Raw genomic sequence first — 20,738 nt, 5'->3', positions numbered from 1 at the left:
TCTTGATTCTTCCAGTATCATCATCTCATGACATTTTATTAAAAATTGGAAGCCCCTCACACCACACTTTGTCTTTCTCTCTCCCCTGCTTCCTGGAGTTCTTTAGCATTTATCATCTGACATACTGCTTTTTCACCGTGTCTTTTATTATCTGTCTTCTCCCACTAGAACGCACTCCACAGAGACAGGATATTTCTTTCTATTTTTGTTTACTGCTCCATTCCAAGTACTTAGAACAGTGCCAGGTAGATAATATGCACACATAAATACGTTATCGAATCAATGAATCCCGGGTCCTTGGAGACAAGATAAATTTTACAATTATTTACCATAGAAATCAGAAGAAGATTGTAGAAAGCTGTTTAGCATCTGCAGTGAGCTATGAGAAAATAGAGTTTCTCTGGATCACAGTAGAACCCCATTCAGAAAGAACAGGTTGAGGTAAGGACACCACTGTAAATATGAACCATCCTCACTGGCTCTGCAAGAATTCAAATTCGTGATCTCCATGCAACATGAGAGCAGTTTCCAGAGAATTCCATGGGAGTAAGGGAAGGAGCCAACACGTAGAGTACTTGTTTTGTGCCAGGCAACTTGCAAAGCATTTGATGTATATTAACATTGAATCCCTGCAACAATCTATGAGCGAGGCACTGTTTTATCCCCGATTTAAATGAAAAAAGAAAAAAAAGTGAGATCCAGAGATGTTAAGTAACTTGTCCCAGGTTCAACAGCAAACAAGTGGGAACAGAACATAAACGCAGGAAGTCTGACTTCAACCTGTGGCTGAGTCATTGCCCAATGCTACCTCACAAGTCTAAATGATGAAAGGAAGAGTTTGGATCCAAGATGGTGATCTGATCCCCCTTTTAAACTGTCTTGCTAAGGAAATAAAATCACCATTAAACTGGCCTCGAGAAGAGGATGCCATATGCCTCCTGGTATATAATTTTATGCTAACCAACACACACCCATTCCAGAAAAAAATATTAATATAAGGCACCGTAGGGGAGAGAGACCTGACTGGGAAGGAAATGGCAGGGCTGGGACTTTAGGGAAAGAAAACCTTCTGCCACAAGAGGAAGAGACTTTCAAGGATAACCACATTAGATCCTCAACTGTCACTGACCAGGGCCAGAGGCAGGGTGGACCGTGGGCAGGAGCAGGGATACAGGGAGCTCTACATTGCCGGCCACTTGGGTCAGCAGCAGAGAGGATGAGGGCTTTCATTCTAAGCCCAGAGCACGTGGTTAAATAGGAAAGAGAGGGCTCCAACAGGAAGCTGGGATTGAAAAGAGACACCCCCATTAAAGGAAGAGGCCATGCTTCTGGTAACTACAGGCTGTCCCCGCAAACATCCAGAAGCCTTCTGCCTGCAGAGCATCTGCCTGCTGCCTGGTTAGCTTCCTTCACTAACCACTCTTCACTCCCCCACGAGACAGCTAGACCCCTTATCTGGCCAAGTCATGCATGAGCATGTATAATTCCCGCCCTTTCCCTCCGAGACGGAAATACTTAAACAGGGGCTGGTGGAAAGGTTGCAGAACAGATGAAAAATGCCCTCGTTCTTATTAAAGGGGGCTGCCCTGATAATGCAGGATCGATATCCCCAAGAATTACAGCAAGAAACTAGATATTTTAAAACAAAGACACTAATGTGCATTCCCAAATAAGAAGAAATAAGGGCTGGAATGAAGCATGTTCGTGGAGTGGAAGTTAACACGGCAAAAACATCCATTCTCCAGCCCTGGTGTTTGCAAGAGTTCAGAACGATTTACTAGACGTGTGTTTAAGAAATAAAACCCATCAAGAAAAGCAAGATCAAGGTAGGCGGCTGGCTACTGCTAAATTAATGAGATGTTTATTTGTTTTATGCACTTGTATAGAATCTATTTCACAGTTAAAAGGGTAAGGAGGATAAAGACTTATATATAACTTTATATCAATATATTTGAAATCTAGGTGATAGAGGAAAATTCCGGGCAAAATATTGATTTCAAAACCTGCTTCAAGGGAAGAAATTTCCTACACAGTTTTATAACAAACAGAGAAATAGAATCACTAATTTAAACTTTTCCAACAAAGAAACACCAGTTTCGGGTAGTTTTACAAGTACAATTAGACAACTGCTCAAGGAATTTGTCATCCCAGCCTTACCTCTGTGCTTCCCAAGAGAGGAAAAAGAAAACTCTCCCCTCCTCAGTTTATGACATGACTGTAACCCGACTTCAAAACCAGACTCCCTTGCAATGAGGAAAAAGAAATCAGATGCAAATACCCCAAACAAGACATTAACGAACAATCCAAAACTGCACAGATAGGAAAAAAATTAATTCATTTCAAAAAATCGATACTGATTCAAATTTAGTAAATCCATTTATGTAATTTGCTACATTAACATATTAAGAGAGAAAAGCATATTATTACTAAAATGGATGTGGTTAAAACTCAGCGTGATTTAAAAGCAAAATATCCTTGTATATCGGGAATAAGATGGGCCTTCATAATCCTATAAATGATAGCCATAAAATACCATACTTCAGAATGAAATAATAGCACCATTATCTTTAACATTGGAAAAACACATACACCTGTCATTATTCCCATTAAATACTGAATTGGTGGCCCTCCTTGAAGTCAAGAAACTAAAACAGTTAAGATATTAGAAAGAATAAGACTGTTATTAACTATGGATGCTACGATAATTTACATAGATAACCCAAAGAAATTTGTATACAAGTTATTAGAATTAATATATTTGCTGAGATGTCACATTTAAGAAATCAATTGCATTTCTATTCACCTAGTAAGAATGTGCTATGTTCTTAAAGATACCGTTTATAATAGCAATAAAAACATAAGGTATTTAGTAATAGACTAACAAAAGTTTTCAAGATGTATATAAAAATATATGAAACAGAAAAATATCTAGAAAGCCCCGTAACAGAGATATACCATGTTTATAGATGAGAAAATCCAATATCATAAACACACAATAATATAAATACACAAATTGTTTCCCAACTGAACTTTAATTCATGCAATACAAAAGCAAACTTTTTTTTCCCCAAAACATGCAAGCTGGTCCAAGTAAGTAGAAAAGGTAAGAATAACAGGAAGATCAAAGTAATATAACTTATTCTTTCAAATACCAAGACTTAAAAATTATTATTAATTAATCAGGTGGGCTATTGACACAGGTTTAGTTCAAGAACAATTGATCAAAACAGAACTAGAAATAGATCCATACAAGCCAAGTTTTGGTCCCCAATGACTCAGGAGGCTGAGGCAGGAGGATGGCAATTTAGAGGCCAGTCTTAACCACTTAGTGAGATTCTGTCTCAAAATAAAATTTCAAAAAGGGTAAGGGTGTAGCTCAAAGGGTTTAATTCCCAGTACCACATACCAAAGAAAGGAAGGAAGGAAGGAGGGAAAGAAAAGAAAAGGAGAAAGAGACTGACCCATCCATAATGAGGAAATATGAAAGAAATTAAATGTCGCAGGGCAGATCCACTGAATTATTAACATTTTCTTTTTCTATGAGTGGTACTAGGTCAGGGGTGAAGAATTGAAATTGATTTCCTACTTCACAGCAGGCATAAAAACACAATTAGAAATGGGTTGAGTTCATTTTTATTGAAGGCATAACTTTAAAAAATTTTATGAGATTTTTAAGAAAACATTCTTGTGATCTGGGAGTAGAAAATGTGTCTCTTAAATGAGACTGTTTTGTTGAAGTTTATTCAGAAGCAGATCCCAAGGTAAGGATTCCAATGGAGGAAGTTCATTTAGGATGTCACACTGGTGAGGGAAAGGGAGAAGAAGCAGGGAAGAGGAGGAAGCCCATACAAGATGGGCCAGCCAGGCAGTGATCACGTGAACAGCTGGGTTGCAGCACCTTGTCATTCCAAGTGTGGTCCAGAGACCAGCACTGACTTGGTGACTCATTCTGGCCCATGTCAAGATAGGTACAAAAACAAAAAAGAAAGTAATTTTAAAAAAGGAGTAGCTTGCATTTTAAATGATTTTTTTAAATTTCAATGTTACTATCTTGGTGATTCATTCTTATGCTATTTTATGATAGTCCCCTTGGGTTGGAAATCATCATGGTCATCTTCCTGTTTGGGGTAGTTGGAGAGCACTAATAGAATGCGCCTCAGAGTTAGCCAACAACGTGGAGAGGAAACTGAGGTGTTCATCCACCAACTTCCTGCCTTTCATTGCTTAAAAGATGTTTTGGGGTCATTAATTGCCTGGCATTTCTTGCTTGCCCCAAGTTTACTTCCATAGCCTTCAGGTAAAGCAATATAGCATTTTGTAGCATTTTAAAGAAAGATTTAGGACAGTATCTACTACTAAATGTGTCTGTCTTCCGTGAAAAACTCTGATAAATCTGACTATATTAAAATTAAGAACGGATCAATGTGTGGTTCTAGGTGAGGGACGAAGAACTGAAATTGAATTATAACTTCATAGTAGACATAAAAACACAATTAAAAAAGGATTTCTATCATCATTCCACCATTCATTTCTGAGTTTATTACACAGGAACTATCAGTCATGGAATATTCCATCAAATTTCATTTTAGCCCATGGAATCAATCTATGTGTAATATCTTAAAGGCTGCCCTGTCCTACTCACTTGAAATTATGTACATAAGAGAAAAAGTGAAAACCTGCATGTGTTGGGGGGGGGGATCTTTTTGGAAAGAAATCAACCATAGAACAAACCAAAACAAAACCCTGGACCAAAAAGGGGGGAGTGAGTTCATTTAGAGAGAAAAGCAAGACACAAACTGAATGAAAGTGTTTGTATAATACATACAGCCAATAAAATAAATCATATCAAAAGTTTACCAAGGACCTCTGCAAATCTACAAGAAAGAGTCAATAATGTTCAAACATTAATAAGATGATCACTTTTTTTAGGAAACAGGTAAAAACAGATAACATCTCAGTAAAGTCTCATTTTACACTTACCTGATGGTCTAGAATTTTGGACCCAAGGATACCAAGAATTTATCAGGATATAAAGAAGAGGGAACTTGAGGGAGTCTATACTTCAACCAAATTTTGGAAAATGATTTGGCATTACTCAGTCCATTACTCAGTTCATTACAGGTTCTTTTCTTAAATACACCTTGAGAATGTACATAATATTCATATGAGCCATGTTCTGAGATAGCTCCATCTGGAAACCACCCTAACATCCATCTATAGAAGAACAGTGAAATAGATACAATAAGATGATATTTATGAACTGGAGATGAATGAGATACATCTATGTGCATCCATGTGGATTAATCTCAAAACTATGGTGAGTTACAAATGCAAATCTTGCACTAAAAAAAACTATGTGTATATAAAGGAAACCAAGAAGAACTAAATGAGAACTTGTCTTGTTATAGATGTATATATTTATAACTCCAAGTAAAAATAAAGAGATTGGCTAACAAAAGATTTCGCGTAGAACTTGATGTTTTATTGTTACTGTTGATGGGAAAAGAAGGGGTCAGTAATGTGAGACACACAAGATGCTTCAATGATCAGTGATGTCTCATTGCTAAAGCACATAGTGGGCACATGTGTTCATTTCATAATTATTCTTTACACTATACAGAATTGAATACGATTTTTCCTATGCAAATGCAATGGGATCAAAGTAATAAAGTCCTAGAAATGTAATTTGTAAGGGACATAAAAAAACTCCTATTTTTAACCAAGTGACATAAAAAGAAGCATTAATAAGTGAAGAGTTATGTGGCATTATGAAACAGAAGAACTCATGGTTCTAAGGAGGTGTCCTGCCCCCCCCCAAAGAAGAAAAGAATGCACCTGAACTGCAATAAAAGTTCTAGTGGAATGGTTTTGAAATGTTATAAAATTATTCTGAAGTTCTTCTGAAAAAATGAATGGGTATTGATATTCCAGAAAACTTTGCAAAAGAGAAATAATGAAAGAGAAGGCCTTGTTCTCCCAAGTATTAAAGCATGTCGTTGCTACAGAATAGAGGAGTCCTATCCCAGGAGAAGCGACAGCTCCGTGAAAGCTGCCCAGCGTATGCCAGGATATAGACTAACTTAACGTGGTGCTAAGATGGCATTGCACATCCCTGGGGGAGTTTTGACTGGTCAATTAACTGTCCTAAGAAAATTGTAAGGAATTATAGTTCGATTTCTACTGGGTACAATATGCTAAATAAATTCCAGATGGATGATAGTGCTAGCTGCGAAGAGAAAAAGATGGGAATAAGTTACAAAATAAATCATAAAATAATTATTCATTGGGGTTTTGTGTTTATCTTATTGGATATGAGAAAGAGAATCTGCTCTAAACTCAAAAGACCAGGTTGCCTAGTGCTCCTAGCTTGGGTTTTACTGTAGTATCCACCAGACAGACGCTCCTCCACCTCCATCAGAGAGACCCTCCTCCACCTCCCTCAGAGACATACTCTCCTCCACCTCCCTCAGAGACGTACTCTTCTTCACCTCCCTCAGAGACATACTCTCCTCCACCTCCATCAGAGACATACTCTTCTTCACCTCCCTCAGAGACGTACTCTCCTCCACCTCCCTCAGAGATGTACTCTTCTTCACCTCCATCAGAGACATACTCTTCTTCACCTCCCTCAGAGACGTACTCTCCTCCACCTCCCTCAGAGATGTACTCTTCTTCACCTCCATCAGAGACATACTCTCCTCCGCCTCCATCAGAGGCATACTCTCCTTCACCTCCATCAGAGACATACTCTCCTCCACCTCCATCAGACAGAACCTCTTCTACCTCCATCAGACAGTCAGACCCTCCTCCATTCCGTCAGGTGGACCTTCACATGAATGGGCAGAATCTACAGCTCCCTATTCAGCTCACTTTCTGCTTTGCAAAGATTAAAACATCTGGATTCTTCCCAAATGCTTGATGCAACTTGTCTCTCATTACATTATTTGTAGATAACTTTATCACCACTTTTCATAAGAGCCGCATTAGGGATACCTCAACTCCTCCCTCCAAAGCATCTGCACATTTTCTCATCTCTCTCAGAGGGAAAGGGACATTCTTTCCACTCACCCCTCCCTGTTCCTGCCTTTCAGGACCCTCGCCATGTCAGTGAGCCCCTCTCCCTTCTCCACCATTCCTCTTGCTTCTATTTTTGATTCTTCCTGGTCCCCCTGGTCATGTCAGAACCTTGCCCGTCTTTGGGAGGGGACACTGCGTGGGCTCCATATTTAATCGCTGCTATTTCTGCATTCTCACTTCTCCTTCCAGTGCTTTCTCAACCCTCTCCACGATGGCTTGCGACACCAGCATTCTCCCCAAATCACTCACGCTCAGGTCACAACCTTGAGGACAGAACACTTGGATCAAGGGGAGAACTTAAAGGCACATCTGACTTGACTGCTTAGCCGCATCTGCATTGTTGACCAGTCCCTTCCTGAACCTCTTACCTCCAGTGTTCCAGTGACAGCTTGACCTCTGGTTTCCCAGCACACTGGTTCCTCTGCACACTGTCTCCCATCTCTCCATTTTTTTTTCTTCCTAATTGTTGAGAATGGAGCTCCTCTTCATTTAGTCTTTTTTTCTTTTTTCCAACTCTTTCTATACTGTAGCTGCAAGGTTTCAGTTCCCAAACATGGGCTCCAGTCTTGTAGCCCCAACCACTATTCAGCCGCACCTCTTGGATGTTCTACATACACCCAGGGCCACTTCACCACTGAGCCACATCCCCCGCTCTTTTTGTATTTTATTTTGAGACAGGGTCTCCATAAGCTGCTGAGGCTGACTTTGAACTCGAGATCCTCCTGCCTCAGCCTCCCAAATTGCTGGGTTTGCTGGCATGCTCCACTGTACCCAGATAAGAATCCCTTTCTATAAACAACAGTCTGATTCCCCAGTTGCATAAAACAAAGTGCTGGACCCCACCGTGACATGTCTCTTCCCTTCTTTGTCCTTATTCATCACCATCCAGTCATGTTAGTTTAGCATAACAACAATCTCCTCTGCTATCCATTTTTTTTCTACACTGCCTCTCACTGGTCCAAAGGAACAGTCCTTTCACCCAGAATGACAATAGCAATTTCCTAACTGATTTTTCTCCTTCCACTCTTGACCTCAAAAAGCTGTCCACCACACTCCAACATGCTCTACTTTTGCCCTAGTAACTTCTACTTTTCTATCAACATTAATGTATTTGCCACTCAATATCCTGACATGTAAGACTAAATTTTCTCTACTTGATTCTCCTAATAACTTATGACCATACCTCAGAGTTAACAACTTTGACAAATTAATTTGGGTGTTATTTTTTAAACATGTGTCTCCCTTCCCAGAGCACAAGGTTTTATTAAGGATTCGACTACATTCCTAATGTCCCTCTTAATCCCTTGGTCATATTAAATACTCCAGAAATATTTATAGGGAGGAATGGGGGGAGAGAGGAAACAACAGGAGATCTGACTAAGCAAAAACTTCTACATACCTAAAAGATTTCTAAAACAAATGAAAACCTGGCAAAAATATTTGTAAACTATGCCCAAAGAGTATGTCCTCAAAAGCAGATTATAGTTATAAGCCCATAAGATAAAAATGAGCAAAAATAAAGAGGCCTATAAGCAAGTGAGCAGAGGGTGTAGAGCGCATGTTCCTAAAAGAATCGATGCAAATGGCTAATTAAATTGAAAAAAAAAACAAAAAGTCTGTGCTCTCCAGTATTCTAAAAACGATACACACATGCACTTAATTTTTTAAATAGTGTTGGCAGACATCAGAACTAGGCATATTCTTCTGTTGGAGAGCCCAGATTTGTACAAACTTTCTGGAAGGCAATCTGGTAATACGTGTCAAAGCCTTAAAAATAACATGGCTTGCCCACTTTGGCCTAGGAAATTAATTTCTATGAATTTATCTTCAGGACATCAGCAAAGTTGCATGTATATATCTTATAAGAATGCTTTTTGCAGTGCCACTCAGAATCATGAAGAATTTAAACCAAATTTAATGCCCAATAAGAAAGGATTGGTGACTAGGACTATAAGGGGGGATGTTTTCTTCTAAGCAGATATTAAACCATAGAATTTCCAAAACACTTCAGGTTTTTTTTTTCAAATTATGATTTATATAATGACAAAAGAGGGTCACAACACAATACACACAGGAAGGGTTAAATTTTTTAAAAATAAAATACACATATGCATAAGCATATTTTATATTTTAAAAAATAAAGTTTTAAACTATATTTATGAAAAACTGGAAAATATCTTCAAAAATGGGTAGTGTGAGTGATTTTTTCTTGTATCTTTTTCAAAATCTTTTTGTATATTCTTAATATTTAACAAATTGGTGTATCATGTCCATAATGAGGAAAACTAAACATATTTTAATTTAACAATGGGGAACTGATTGCAACATATGGCCAAGGCTATATCTAGAGAGACGTAGCATGATGATTAAGGGTATATGACTTGAAGCTCATAGGCAGGTGTTCTGTTCCCTCTTTACAACTTAAGAGCCATATGACCTTGAGCAAGGTATCGGCATCTCAGAGGCTGGCTCTCTTATCAGCGCAAAGGAGATAATCCATACTGGGCAGAGCTATTTTGTGGCTTAAGTGAAATAATGTATGTAAAATTCTGATCAAAGAGTAAGCACTTAATAAAACTCTTGTGTTTATAATGCTGAAATATAAATAGATCCAGTAATGATTTACATGAATTCACGATTCTCCAGTGGGTTAGAACTGAAAGTTTGGGAAATCTTTTAGTTTCTGGCTCAGCATCTTCCACACTATTGTGAGGATGCTGGAATCCCAGCAGGAGGATGCTGAGGAAGACTGGCCCTGAATAGGAGCAGCCCCAGGAAAGACTGTGCTTCCTAGGGCAAAGTGCTGGCTCAAGTCATTCACTCACCTCTTCATCCAACTGGCCAATGGGCATTTAGCATCCAGCCCAGGACAGCGCTGGAGACTCAGCAGCAAGACAAACTGCTGCCATCTTGGAGCAAAGCAAGCTTCTTCTAGGTGGACTGAAGTTTCAAGGCACATAGTTTTTATTGAATTAAGGAATTTGGAAACTAAGGAAGCCCTTTCTAAACCTGCGGAAAATTTGGCAGAGTGCGGAAAACAAGAGTTGGTAAACTTCTCAGGTCTTCTTTAATTTCTTTCTTTAGTGTTTTCTAGTTTTCATCGTAAAGGTCTTTCACCTCTTTCGCTAAGTTGATTCCCAAGGTTTTGTTATTGTTGTTGTTGTTGTTGTTTTGAGGCTATTGTGAATGGGGTAGTTTTCCTAATTTCTCTTTCAGTGGACTCATTGCTGATGTATAGGAATGTGTTTGATTTATGGGTGTTGATTTTATATCCTGCTACTTTGCTGAATTCAATTATTAGTTCTAGAAGTTTTCTGGTGAGATTTTTTTGGATCTTCTAAATATAGAATTATGTCCTCAGCACATAGTGATAATTTGTGTTCTTCTTATGGCATTTGCCGGTAAGTGGATGGATCTGGAGAATATCATGCTGTGTGAAATAAGCCAATCCCAAAAAACCAAAAGCTGAATATTTTCTCTGATATGTGGATGCTAATTCACAAAAAGGGAGGTGAGTGGCTAAGGAAGAATAGAGGTACTTTGGATTTGGCAGAGGGGAGGGAAAGGAGGGTAGGGATATGGGGGTAGGAAGGATAGTAGAATGAATTGAGCATCATTACTGTATTGCATAACTGATTATACAACTGGTGTGATTCTATATTGTGTACAATCAGAAGAATTAAGAAGTGATTCTCCATTTATATATGATGTGTCAAAATGCATTGTACTGTCATGTGTAACTCATTAGAACAAATTTTTAAAAAGGGAAAAGAAAAGAGTTGGTAAACTAATGGCAAAGCCCTCTTCACATTCCTCACATATCAACCCTAAAGCAAAGACCTAATTGGGGATTTCTACCCATTAGCAAGGCTGGGGCCTGCTGTTGTCCTCTCTGCTCTGATCAGCCTCAGTCCACTCATGGACTTGTTCAGTCTGCAGATGAGAAACTGTCAACCTTCTAAAGAGAAGTCTGCAAATTCGAGCCTATGAGTCAAACCCAGCCGACTGCCTGTTTTTGAAAATAAAGTTTTATTGAATGTGACCACACCCATTTGTTTATGAATTGCCCATGGCCATTTTTATGCTTCGATGGCGGCACTGAGTAGTTACGACATAGACTGCATCATGCTAAAATATCACTACCTGGTCCTTCCTAGAAACTTTGCCAACCCTGTTCTAAATCCATGGGGCTGGAGAAGTGTTGAGGAAGGTGACATCAGGTTTGTGACTCTCTTCTTCTGTAGTTCCAGGAGCTGTTCCTCTTGAATCCATCCAAGGAGGGCCCTTTGAGGAGAAGATTTACATCCAGTGGAAACCTCCCAACGAGACCAATGGGGTCATCACGCTCTATGAGGTAAGGAGGCCCCTTGGGCTGCTTCTGTGGGCTCAGCTGCATTCAGTTCTCTCCAGCTTGAAGTGGGTGAATACCTATTCCATTGAAGATGTAAAGGTGAGTAGGATGCATCTTTTCTGATAATATAATGGAAAGAAAACACCAGAGCCCAGAATTGGGCTGACTTGATTGCCCAAAGACAAAGAAATCTGGACATATCATACCTTAAGATGACTGTGGTGACAACTGATCCCTCTTGCAGAGGACTCGGGAGCTCAAGGAGTCAGATTGTCCTGATTTAGAAGAGAAGACCCTGTCCTGGCCAATGGTAGTTAAAGTCTGTTTGAGAGACCATGATATTCCTATGCTACTCACCCCACAGATATCAGTCCCTGGGCTTTGAAAAGGAAAGGATTTCTGGGCTTTGGATTTCTTTGTACTCAGGGCACACTAGATTATTAGCCCAGTAATTATATCCAGAGCTCCCCACCAAGCATGAGCCAGACCTTATCAAATCAGAGTTGGAACCGAACCTACTCAGGCAGGAATGTCCCCACCGAGACAGCATAATATGGCTTCCTGAAAAATTGTAAGTTAACCTCCATAGAAGTCCATTGTAAAACAAAGCAAAAGATCTACAAAAATGCTCACAAAGCTTAGATTCAAGTACTGGTAATCGGATAAGATTGACTCTCCTCTCACTCCTGAGGCAACACTGGATAAAACAGAAAAACAGGGCACTGCTGATGGAAGGGCGTGGGTGTTGCAGCTGGAAAGAGGTAGCTTCGTCTCTGAGTAGTTGTCCCCTAGCCTCACGTGGCCTTGCCCCCAAGCCTGTTGCCTCACCTGTAAAATGAGGATGATATTCATCACTTCTGTCACTTCCGTGTGACTCTAGCAAGCCTGGGGAGGGAAAAGGCACAAGCATTCCCAGGCAGGACCATGTACTGCAAGTCCACATGGGACCTTAAGCCACTAAGTGCTCTTGCCAACACACACACCTCTAGAGAGGGGCTTCTGGGAGTGGGTTCTGGGGAGGGAAGTCAGGGAGAGATGAAGAGGGAGAGAGACTCGGCATTAGTTTGAGGAACTCATAGGCTTTCTAGAGGAGTGATGGTTCTCAGAGATCTCCGAAGTGGGGGATTACCCACCGTCTACAAAGCTCTCAAGAAAACACCTGTCTCACTCAATCTAGCCTTCCTTAGAAGAGTCATCTAAAACTGCAGTTTAGAAATTGCAGGGAACTGGGTGCAGCTCTCAGGACCAGCATTTGGGAGGGAGGAATGGACATTCATCTCAACCGTTATGAGCCTTTTTGGCTGTAGGGAGAAACTTCCTTCCGAGTTTGTTGTAGGAGAAGGGGAGGGAGTCCCACTGACACACTTTGCCAAGGATGTGGTCCAGACCTCTTTAGGGGAGTGAGTGAGGGACTGGGAATTTGATGAACCAAAATCCAATAATTTCAAAGATACTCTTTATAGAGACCACAGTTAGACACACACACACAATAGAAATCTATTGTGCATAGCAAGCTGTTCTTTGTATGGCAGAGAGAAAGGACCATGATTTAGGGAGCAATGGTAATGTTATGTGAAAATTTCTCCATGCCAGAAATGCAAGCCTTTTGGAATTTGTAGGCCGGTAAGATTCCAAAGGTTTGGGGGACCAACGTAAGTGCTTTACCATCTTTTAACATTTCATAACAGAAAAGATAATCATTCAAAAATATAGAAAGGACATAATTTCAAATTGCATAAATTTACTTTATGAATAACTCATGACAATTGCCTTACTTTCTCTCATTTTGTCTTGGAATGACGACAATTTTGTCTTGAAAAGGTTTGGGTCCTTTAGGTACCTGCACTTGGAAACCACTGAGCTGGGTCCTATTGCTAGTGGGGTTATCTCTCTGCACAGACTTCTTCCTTGAGAGTGAAATGATTTTTCTTCTAGTAGGATTACACATTGGGCTGCACTAGCAATATCATGATTGCCATCCCATGATAATAAGAAAGATATAGATGAAGGAAGAAGAGGAGGGGCACATGCAACTTGGAGTTAAACACCTGATTTGAGCAATAGCTCCTAACTTGAGGTATCATTTGTGGTACACTCTCTGGAGCTCTAGGCTCAAAGATGAGGACAGGTTGGCACAGCATATCTTTCACTTCTGTGTGGACTCAGTACCTTGGGATTTTCAGACCTGATGCCAGGAAGATTGACATTTCTATGATGGTCTCTGCTGGAGATAGCTGTGGTAAAGGATCTTGAAGTAGCTTTTTGGCTGCTTCCTAGGCCACAATGATAGAGAACCAGAGCCAGAAGATTGCAGCTGGAGGGCTTTTTTGTGAGCCTGTGAGGCAACCTTTGGGGAATACACCAGAATGGCTGGAGGAAATTGTTATAGGAGCTGGGAGTTTGGCGGGTAGGATGTGGAGTTATTTATCCCTTGGTCACATTTTCTGCATAAACGTGGTAGTGGTCACATGTCTTTCAAGCTAATGAGGCTCAAGTAGGTGAGAATGTTACAGTTTGAAGTCAGGCATCCTAAAGCTGTGTCCCCATTAGGATGACTTCCTGCTGGGTGACTAATGGGAGAGCAGTGCTGAGGTTCTTGAACCTCAAGTTCCCAAAAGTCATGATAATCGTAGTTTTCTTTAGAGGGTTGTTGAAAGGTTCATATGACATATGTGTTTAGTACAGTGCTTGACATTCATAAATAACATTATAAACGTTAGGTCTTATCATCCTGTAAAAATGAAGAAGTTAGGAACAGAGAGGTGAAGTGCAGAAGACAGAATGGCAAACTCATGCGTTTTCATTCAGGTGTGGCTGCTGCTGCAACCCAGTGTGGTCCGTGGCCCAGCAGCAGCAGCAGCAGCAGCACCCAAGAGAATATTAGATAAGGTCATTCCAGGCCCATCTGGACCTCCTGAATCAGAATCACCTATTTATATGGGTGCTACATGTAGGCATTAAAGTTCAAGGACTGCTCTTCTAGAAAACACTGCTTGTTAGAAAGCCTTAGCAACTATTGGAAGAGTATGTCCCCGCTGAGCACAGAGATGGGGAGCTCCATCCACACTGGGCTCAAGCCCATCCTTCCCCAGACTGTAATCAGGAGACCTTGAGTTTACAGACATTCATAACAAATATGTGTTTATGAGGCAATTTCCAAATTTAATTAGATGAAACCAATTTGACTTTTAAAATTAGGTTCTAATTGTAATTTCAAAAGAGAAATCCATAAATTACAAATCACCCTCTTCTGGCCTCAAAAGGGATATTTTGTTACAAAGAAAAAATAGATAACAATGGGAGCAGAAACCCAGGATTGTCCATGCCCATTAGACTCAGCAAAATAACCCAAAGTCAAAGAAAGAAAGGAAGGAAGGAAGGAAGGAAGGGAAATAGAGATAAAGACAGAGGGGGGGAGGGAGGAAGGAAGGAAAGAAAGGAAAAAAGAAAAGAAAGAGAAGTTTCACTATTGGAAAAATGTAAGTATGTTAAATAGAGCTGGTCCAGGCAGCATTGAGAGCCAATTTCCTTGGATGAGTCCAAGTCACAACCTCTGGATTTATCATTAGAAAACTTTGACCCACCCCCACCCCCACCCCCCACAAATCTGAGTGGCTTTGGTCAAGTTGTATTCTATTTCTAGGCTTCAGTCCACTTTTTATAACTTGAACATTAGGGTTAAAGTTATAAAGATCATCCCAGGCTTCAACCAGGTAAAGAACCAAGGGATAAATAAACCCACATCCTACCCACAAAAGCAAAGGTTCTGTTTCATGTGTTGCTTTGCATTTAAAGCTTGCCTTTAATCTGGCAAGTCTTTGAAGGTACAGCAGTGATGACATTTGAAGAAAACTAGCTTGTGCAGAAGAAGTCCAGGATGGGAATGACATGGGCATGTTTGACCAACAGGAGACCAAAGTGGCTGAGGCTTCGTGAGCGTGGTGGACAGCCATGAGATGATGTGGAGGGGTGGGGGGCAGTGCAGGGCATGCAGGACTAGAGTTTGCATTTTACCCTGAGAAAAGTGTAAAGCCCTTCAAGGGTTTTAAGCAGAGAAATGAAGGAACCAGATTATTTACATTCGTAAAAGATCACTGAGCTGTTGTGTGGACATTAGACGGGGGCTAGGACACACAAGCATCCCGAGAACCTCAGAAAAAGCCTCAGGAAGAATGGGCATTTCCATCATCTGTGCTGTTGTGATGAGAGTTCAGCAATTTATTGAGAGACCTTGTGCCTGGGTGGAAGCTGTGAAAGTTTTATCACAGCTGCCTATTTTCTGTTGCTAACCTGGCTCTGACACTGTTAGTCGACTTATGTCACTGTGACAAAATACCTGAGATAAACAAGTGAAAAGCAGGAAGATTTATTTTGCCTCCTGGTTGCAGAACTTTCAGTTCATGGTCATTTGTCCCCATTGCTGTGGGGCTGATGGGGCAGACACCATGGCAGGAGTGCTCAGGGGAGCAAAGCTCTCACCTCATGGTGGCTGGGGAGCAAAAAGAGAGAGGGGGGAAGGGGCTTGGGTCCCACCGTACCCTTCAAAAGCACAGCCCTGATGACCTTAACTTCCTCCCACCAGGCCCCACTTGGATCAAACTTTCAACACACAAGTCTTTGGGAGACATTTAATATCCAAACCAGAATAGATTATCTTCCATTAAGTACAGAGTTCTTATCTTGCTGAACTCCTTGAAGCCATGAACTGTTAGATCCTTTCTTCCCTACAGGATGGGACTCTTTGCCTGACCCTGTCATCACACTGGGGCAGTGGAACAGTTTAATTTTGCAGCAGCCACAGCCACTATCCCTGCCCACTGACCCGACGTGGGCTCAGAATGCCCCTGAGAGCCCATTGACACTGCCCCATTTCAGCTAGGGCAGGAAAGTATTAGGGTGGGTTCGCCCATGGGCTCAGATCTTTGGGGATTTGTACTTTAGTGGTAGATCCAGAATGCACTTTTACGATCAGTTCCCTAACAAAGTGCCGGGTAGTACACAGGGAGAAGAAGTGTCAGAATCCTGTGTCCATAATACCAGCAGCATCGACATCTCCTGGAACCCTGTTAGAGATGCAGAATCTCAGGCTCCAGCCCAGATGCACTGAACTGAGACTGCATTAACAAGATTCCCAGATGATTTGTGTGTGCATTAAAGGGTAAAAAGCACTGGCCTAAGAGATGATATAAAATTTCACCCTCTGGATCTGCACAAGGAGGTGGTAGAGGTGGGGAGTGAAGACCAACTGCTCTGCAAAGTTCTGACTAATGAAAACATGGCAGTCAATGGCATGGATAATATGGTCATTGGATGAACTAAGCAATATCCCATCTCACTTTGATCCAAAGAATTAAGAATTTTCTCCACCGTATGGAAATCATGCCATTCACACAGACCCTTTCAGAGTCCTGCTCTTGAGTTTGAATAAGATACCAGTGTTGCCTAAGCCGGCCTTGGTAATATGAAGAAGATGGCACAGCTTCTCCCAGCTGACTCAGCTTTTAGGAACAACTGCAGTTCATTAAAACCCAGACCATCGCATCTACCAAGGGACACTTACAGCCAGAATGAGGTCACTGGGGGAGACAATCCAGTCGAAGCGTTGTCTGAAAACTCTTCAATAAAATAATTTAGAGACAAACTCTTCAGAGTTCACAAAAAAAAAAAAACCACAACAGTAATCAATATGTGTTCCAATTCAATTAATTGTGCTCATCTCTGTCCAAAAATAAAATTGCATAGTGTGAGGGAATTGGGCCAGAAGGTGTTACACTTACAACTGGGTTAACGAAGTGTGAAAATATTTAAAATTCAGACATGTGAAGCTTCCCAGTAAGCCTTTCTGTTTAGCAGTCAAAATCACCAAGTTTCTAATTACAGTGTATAAATCTGAGAAGCTTAAAGGGAATGAGAAGACCCTAATGAGGCAGGAATGGGTGTCTTGATTATGCTAGAGTTGATTGACATTTATCTTGCAAGCTATTCTAGGTGCCTGGTGCTCAGAGTTAAATAAAACACAGACTTTGCCTCAATAAAACAAGGCAGCATTTCTATGTGGGAGCTCCTTGAAGAGGTGCAATAGGTCAAAGGGTTGTCAATATTTTTCCAGCATACAGATGGTAGGATAGATTCTGAACAAAAAAATATATGGGTCCCAGGAATCAACATGCAAGCAGAGTGTATTGAAAGAAGGCTTGTGTTGTTCTGAGGTGGAGCAGAGTTCTGAACAGGGTGAGAGAAGACACAAACATTGACAGAGAGGGGGCCAGCTGCTGCGTGGTAGATGAGCTCAGGGGCGGGCCCTCAGAGAGAGAGGCCCATGGGAGGTTCCTGGCTCTGCTTGGATGAGTGGGCATACCTCCTTTTGTCCTTTTAGCATTGCCACAGTGACTGCTTAGGGCTCCCTGACCCCAGACTCCCACAACTCTGGTCCAGAGAGGCATGGTGGGGAGGGGGGGATGTGGTCCAGATGAGCAGGAGGTTGCTAGGCAGGAAGGGATCAGCTGGATCGTGACTAACAACAGCCCCAAACAAGAATTTGCATAATGCAAACCTGATCTACGTTAATTAGGATACATAATTTGCATAATGCAGGCCACTATTGGATATAACTTGAGCCAGGCTGGTAACTCAGGAAAAAAAAGTTCTTATTTCCTTTGAATTGTTTAAGCCAGAAAGTTAGAGTGATCCATTCATTACCTCCAGCTGCCATGCTGCTAATCCACCAGAGTGCCACCATTTCTCCTGCCAAAGTAGTCTCAGGTCAGAGTGAGCTGCCTCATCTGTACTACCACATCCTTTCTGAGCACCCATCAATGCCTGGACCATTTCAGTATCTTCCTGCCAAAACCCGCCCACACTGCAGCCAGACAGAACATCATATATATATATATATATATATATATATGTTTTTCGTTGTTGTTGGACATGATATCTTTATTTTATTTATTTATTTATTTTTATGTGGTGCTGAGAACCAAAACCAGCGCCTTGCATGTGCCAGGCAAGCGCTCTATGGCTGATTCATAGCTCCAGCCCGCAGAACATCTGTAAGTGGTCCCTCTGAGCATGTTATCTCTCTGCATCGCCCTGTCCGTCTTACCTTTAGGGTTCTGGATGATCGGACTCCTGACTGTTTACTGTGTTCTAGCCCCTCCAGCCTTCTAGCATTTTCTCAGGTTTATCCAGTTCTTTGAAACCCACACATGACTCCATGAACATCTTTCCTTTTGCCTATGACACCCTTCCTTTCGTGTCCCTCATGCCACCCCTTCCTGTTTTTGACTTCCAAAAGGCTTGTCCCTCTCCTATCCCCTTTATCCAAAAAAAGAGGCCCCTCTGTTTTCCCTCATAGTAACCTGCTTTTGCATTCTGCACTTGATTTGTTTGTGTATTTTAGTATCACCCAGTATCCCTAGACTTTTAGCTCTATGAGGAATGGGTGCTGGGTTGGTTCATTTCGTCAAATTGGTTCAGCCATAGTGTCCTGACATGTGGTCCGACACTATTCTGGACATTTTTGTGAATGAGTTTTTGGATGAGATTAATATTCAAATTGGTGGACTTGGGAGTTAAGCAGGCTGTTCTCCATAATACCAATGAGGTCTTCTTCCATCCATTGAAGACCTGAGTAAAACAAAAGGTGGAGCTCTCCTGAGCAAGAGGAATGCAGCCAGCAGACCTCCTGGCTCAATCCACATCAGTTCTTCCTGACTCTCCAGCCTGACAGCCTCTCGTCTTGAAATAACTTATACAACCTGTATTTATTTTTCCATATCAGTGTGTCCTGAGGACCAAAAATAATAGCTTGCAAATAGTGTGTACTCATTAAATATTCCTTGGATGACTGTATGGATTTGTGCTTTATCTTAACAAAGGGTAATAATGAAAGTTTTGTTTAATTTACTGTATCACACTTTGAAATAATCTCTGCTCAGTTTTGCTGTGAACCTAAAACTTTTTTAAGAAAAAAAAATGTCTATTAAAGCAATCACATCTGTGACTCTGGAGAATATAGACAAATAATAGGTAGATAGACACAAAGACGAATGGGTGGGTAAGAAGATGGATGGATGGACAGACTCCATTGCAGTCCAGATAGATCAGAATCTCTGGGGGAGGGTTCCAACCACGTGACGTGTGTGCATTTGTGTGCTGTTGTTAAGTTCCTTAGGAAATTCTCCTGTCTGTTCCAGGTTGGAAAGAAGCATTGTGGGAAATTAATCCAATCCATCTCCTCTGGTCTGTGATCCTAGCTAAATGCCTGACAAATAAACACATCCTTGACCTTGGCCTACCCCATCTTCCATCCCATTTTACCAGGCTTCACCTCCTGTAGCTAGCTCCCTCCTTCAAGGCAGGTGCATGGTGCTTCAGTTCTTTAAGGTTCAAGTTCCAGAAGCCTCTGGCCCTTTTTCCTGAAGGTTGCTAAACCAACCGCATGTGGAGTGATTGAAGACTCGCAGGGAGGGATCACTCTGTCAATATCCCTTTGTGCTTTCCTAATGGCATCTATAACTCAGACGCGGGAGCCCACAACAGACCTTCCCTTATGAATCTTATTGCCTCTCCAGGAGAGAAGTTAGTTCTGTTGGCTTTTTTTGTGAGATTAAAAAAGACATACACACACACAAAACTCAATAGATTTGCCCAGAGGCCTTCCCTAAATCTTAAAAAGTCAGGAACCTGGAATGTCTAGGAGCCATTGTTTCTAGCCCTCAGCTCATCACTCAAACTTCATAGGGTGTTTCTCTTGCAGAGCCCTGAAAAAAATGCAGGTATCTCTGGGTAGACACCACATACAGGTCGCCTGGGCCGACAGGGAGGCTGATGGGTATTTCAATAGAAACAGCTTTGGTTGAAAAGAATGATCTCTGGCCCTCGGAGTCTAGAAGGAAGGAAGTTGCATTCCAGTGTAAGTTGCATTTATGCAAGTGGCCCATTAGTGCTGCCTGTCACCCACTGGTGGAATATCAGGAACGCCTATATATTTGCCTTGGGGTGTTTCTTTTTCTCTCTTACAACACAGGTATTTGTGATGGTGCCAGGTAATATGAGAGAAGAAACCAACAGATGCATAGCCCTCATTAACTAAAGGACAGCAAATCATGTTCTCCTGGCAATAAGTTTTTCATAACCAACATTAATCATTCAGTTCAGCTGTAGATAAGCAGTACGGGGGCGCTGCATGGAGAATATCCCTGCAGTGTTCATATGTAAGTATGTTGGTCTCAGGGTGTGGAGGAGTCTATATTTTTGTGAATTTAATATAACTTACAAAAGCTATCTTAAACGGTACGCTGTTTAATAT

The 20,738-nt window shown here is 41.3% G+C and overlaps 1 protein-coding gene across 4 annotated transcripts in view; it reads left to right on the top strand.

Moving 5' to 3' along the window:
• Positions 1-20,738, top strand: part of Ptprt (protein tyrosine phosphatase receptor type T) — a 1,029,624-nt gene that overhangs the window by 657,335 nt on the left and 351,551 nt on the right. For all 4 annotated transcript variants that reach the window (XM_078051815.1, XM_078051813.1, XM_078051814.1 and 1 more), the window contains exon 9: positions 11,322-11,431. In XM_078051815.1, the coding sequence (XP_077907941.1) occupies positions 11,322-11,431 (110 nt within the window). The remainder of the gene's footprint in view (positions 1-11,321; positions 11,432-20,738) is intronic.

The sequence above is a fragment of the Ictidomys tridecemlineatus genome, chromosome 5, assembly GCF_052094955.1.
Source record: "Ictidomys tridecemlineatus isolate mIctTri1 chromosome 5, mIctTri1.hap1, whole genome shotgun sequence".
Taxonomy (NCBI): Eukaryota; Metazoa; Chordata; class Mammalia; order Rodentia; family Sciuridae; genus Ictidomys; species Ictidomys tridecemlineatus.
Note: the sequence above shows the minus strand (reverse complement) of the source record. Positions and strands in the feature narration are given on the sequence as shown.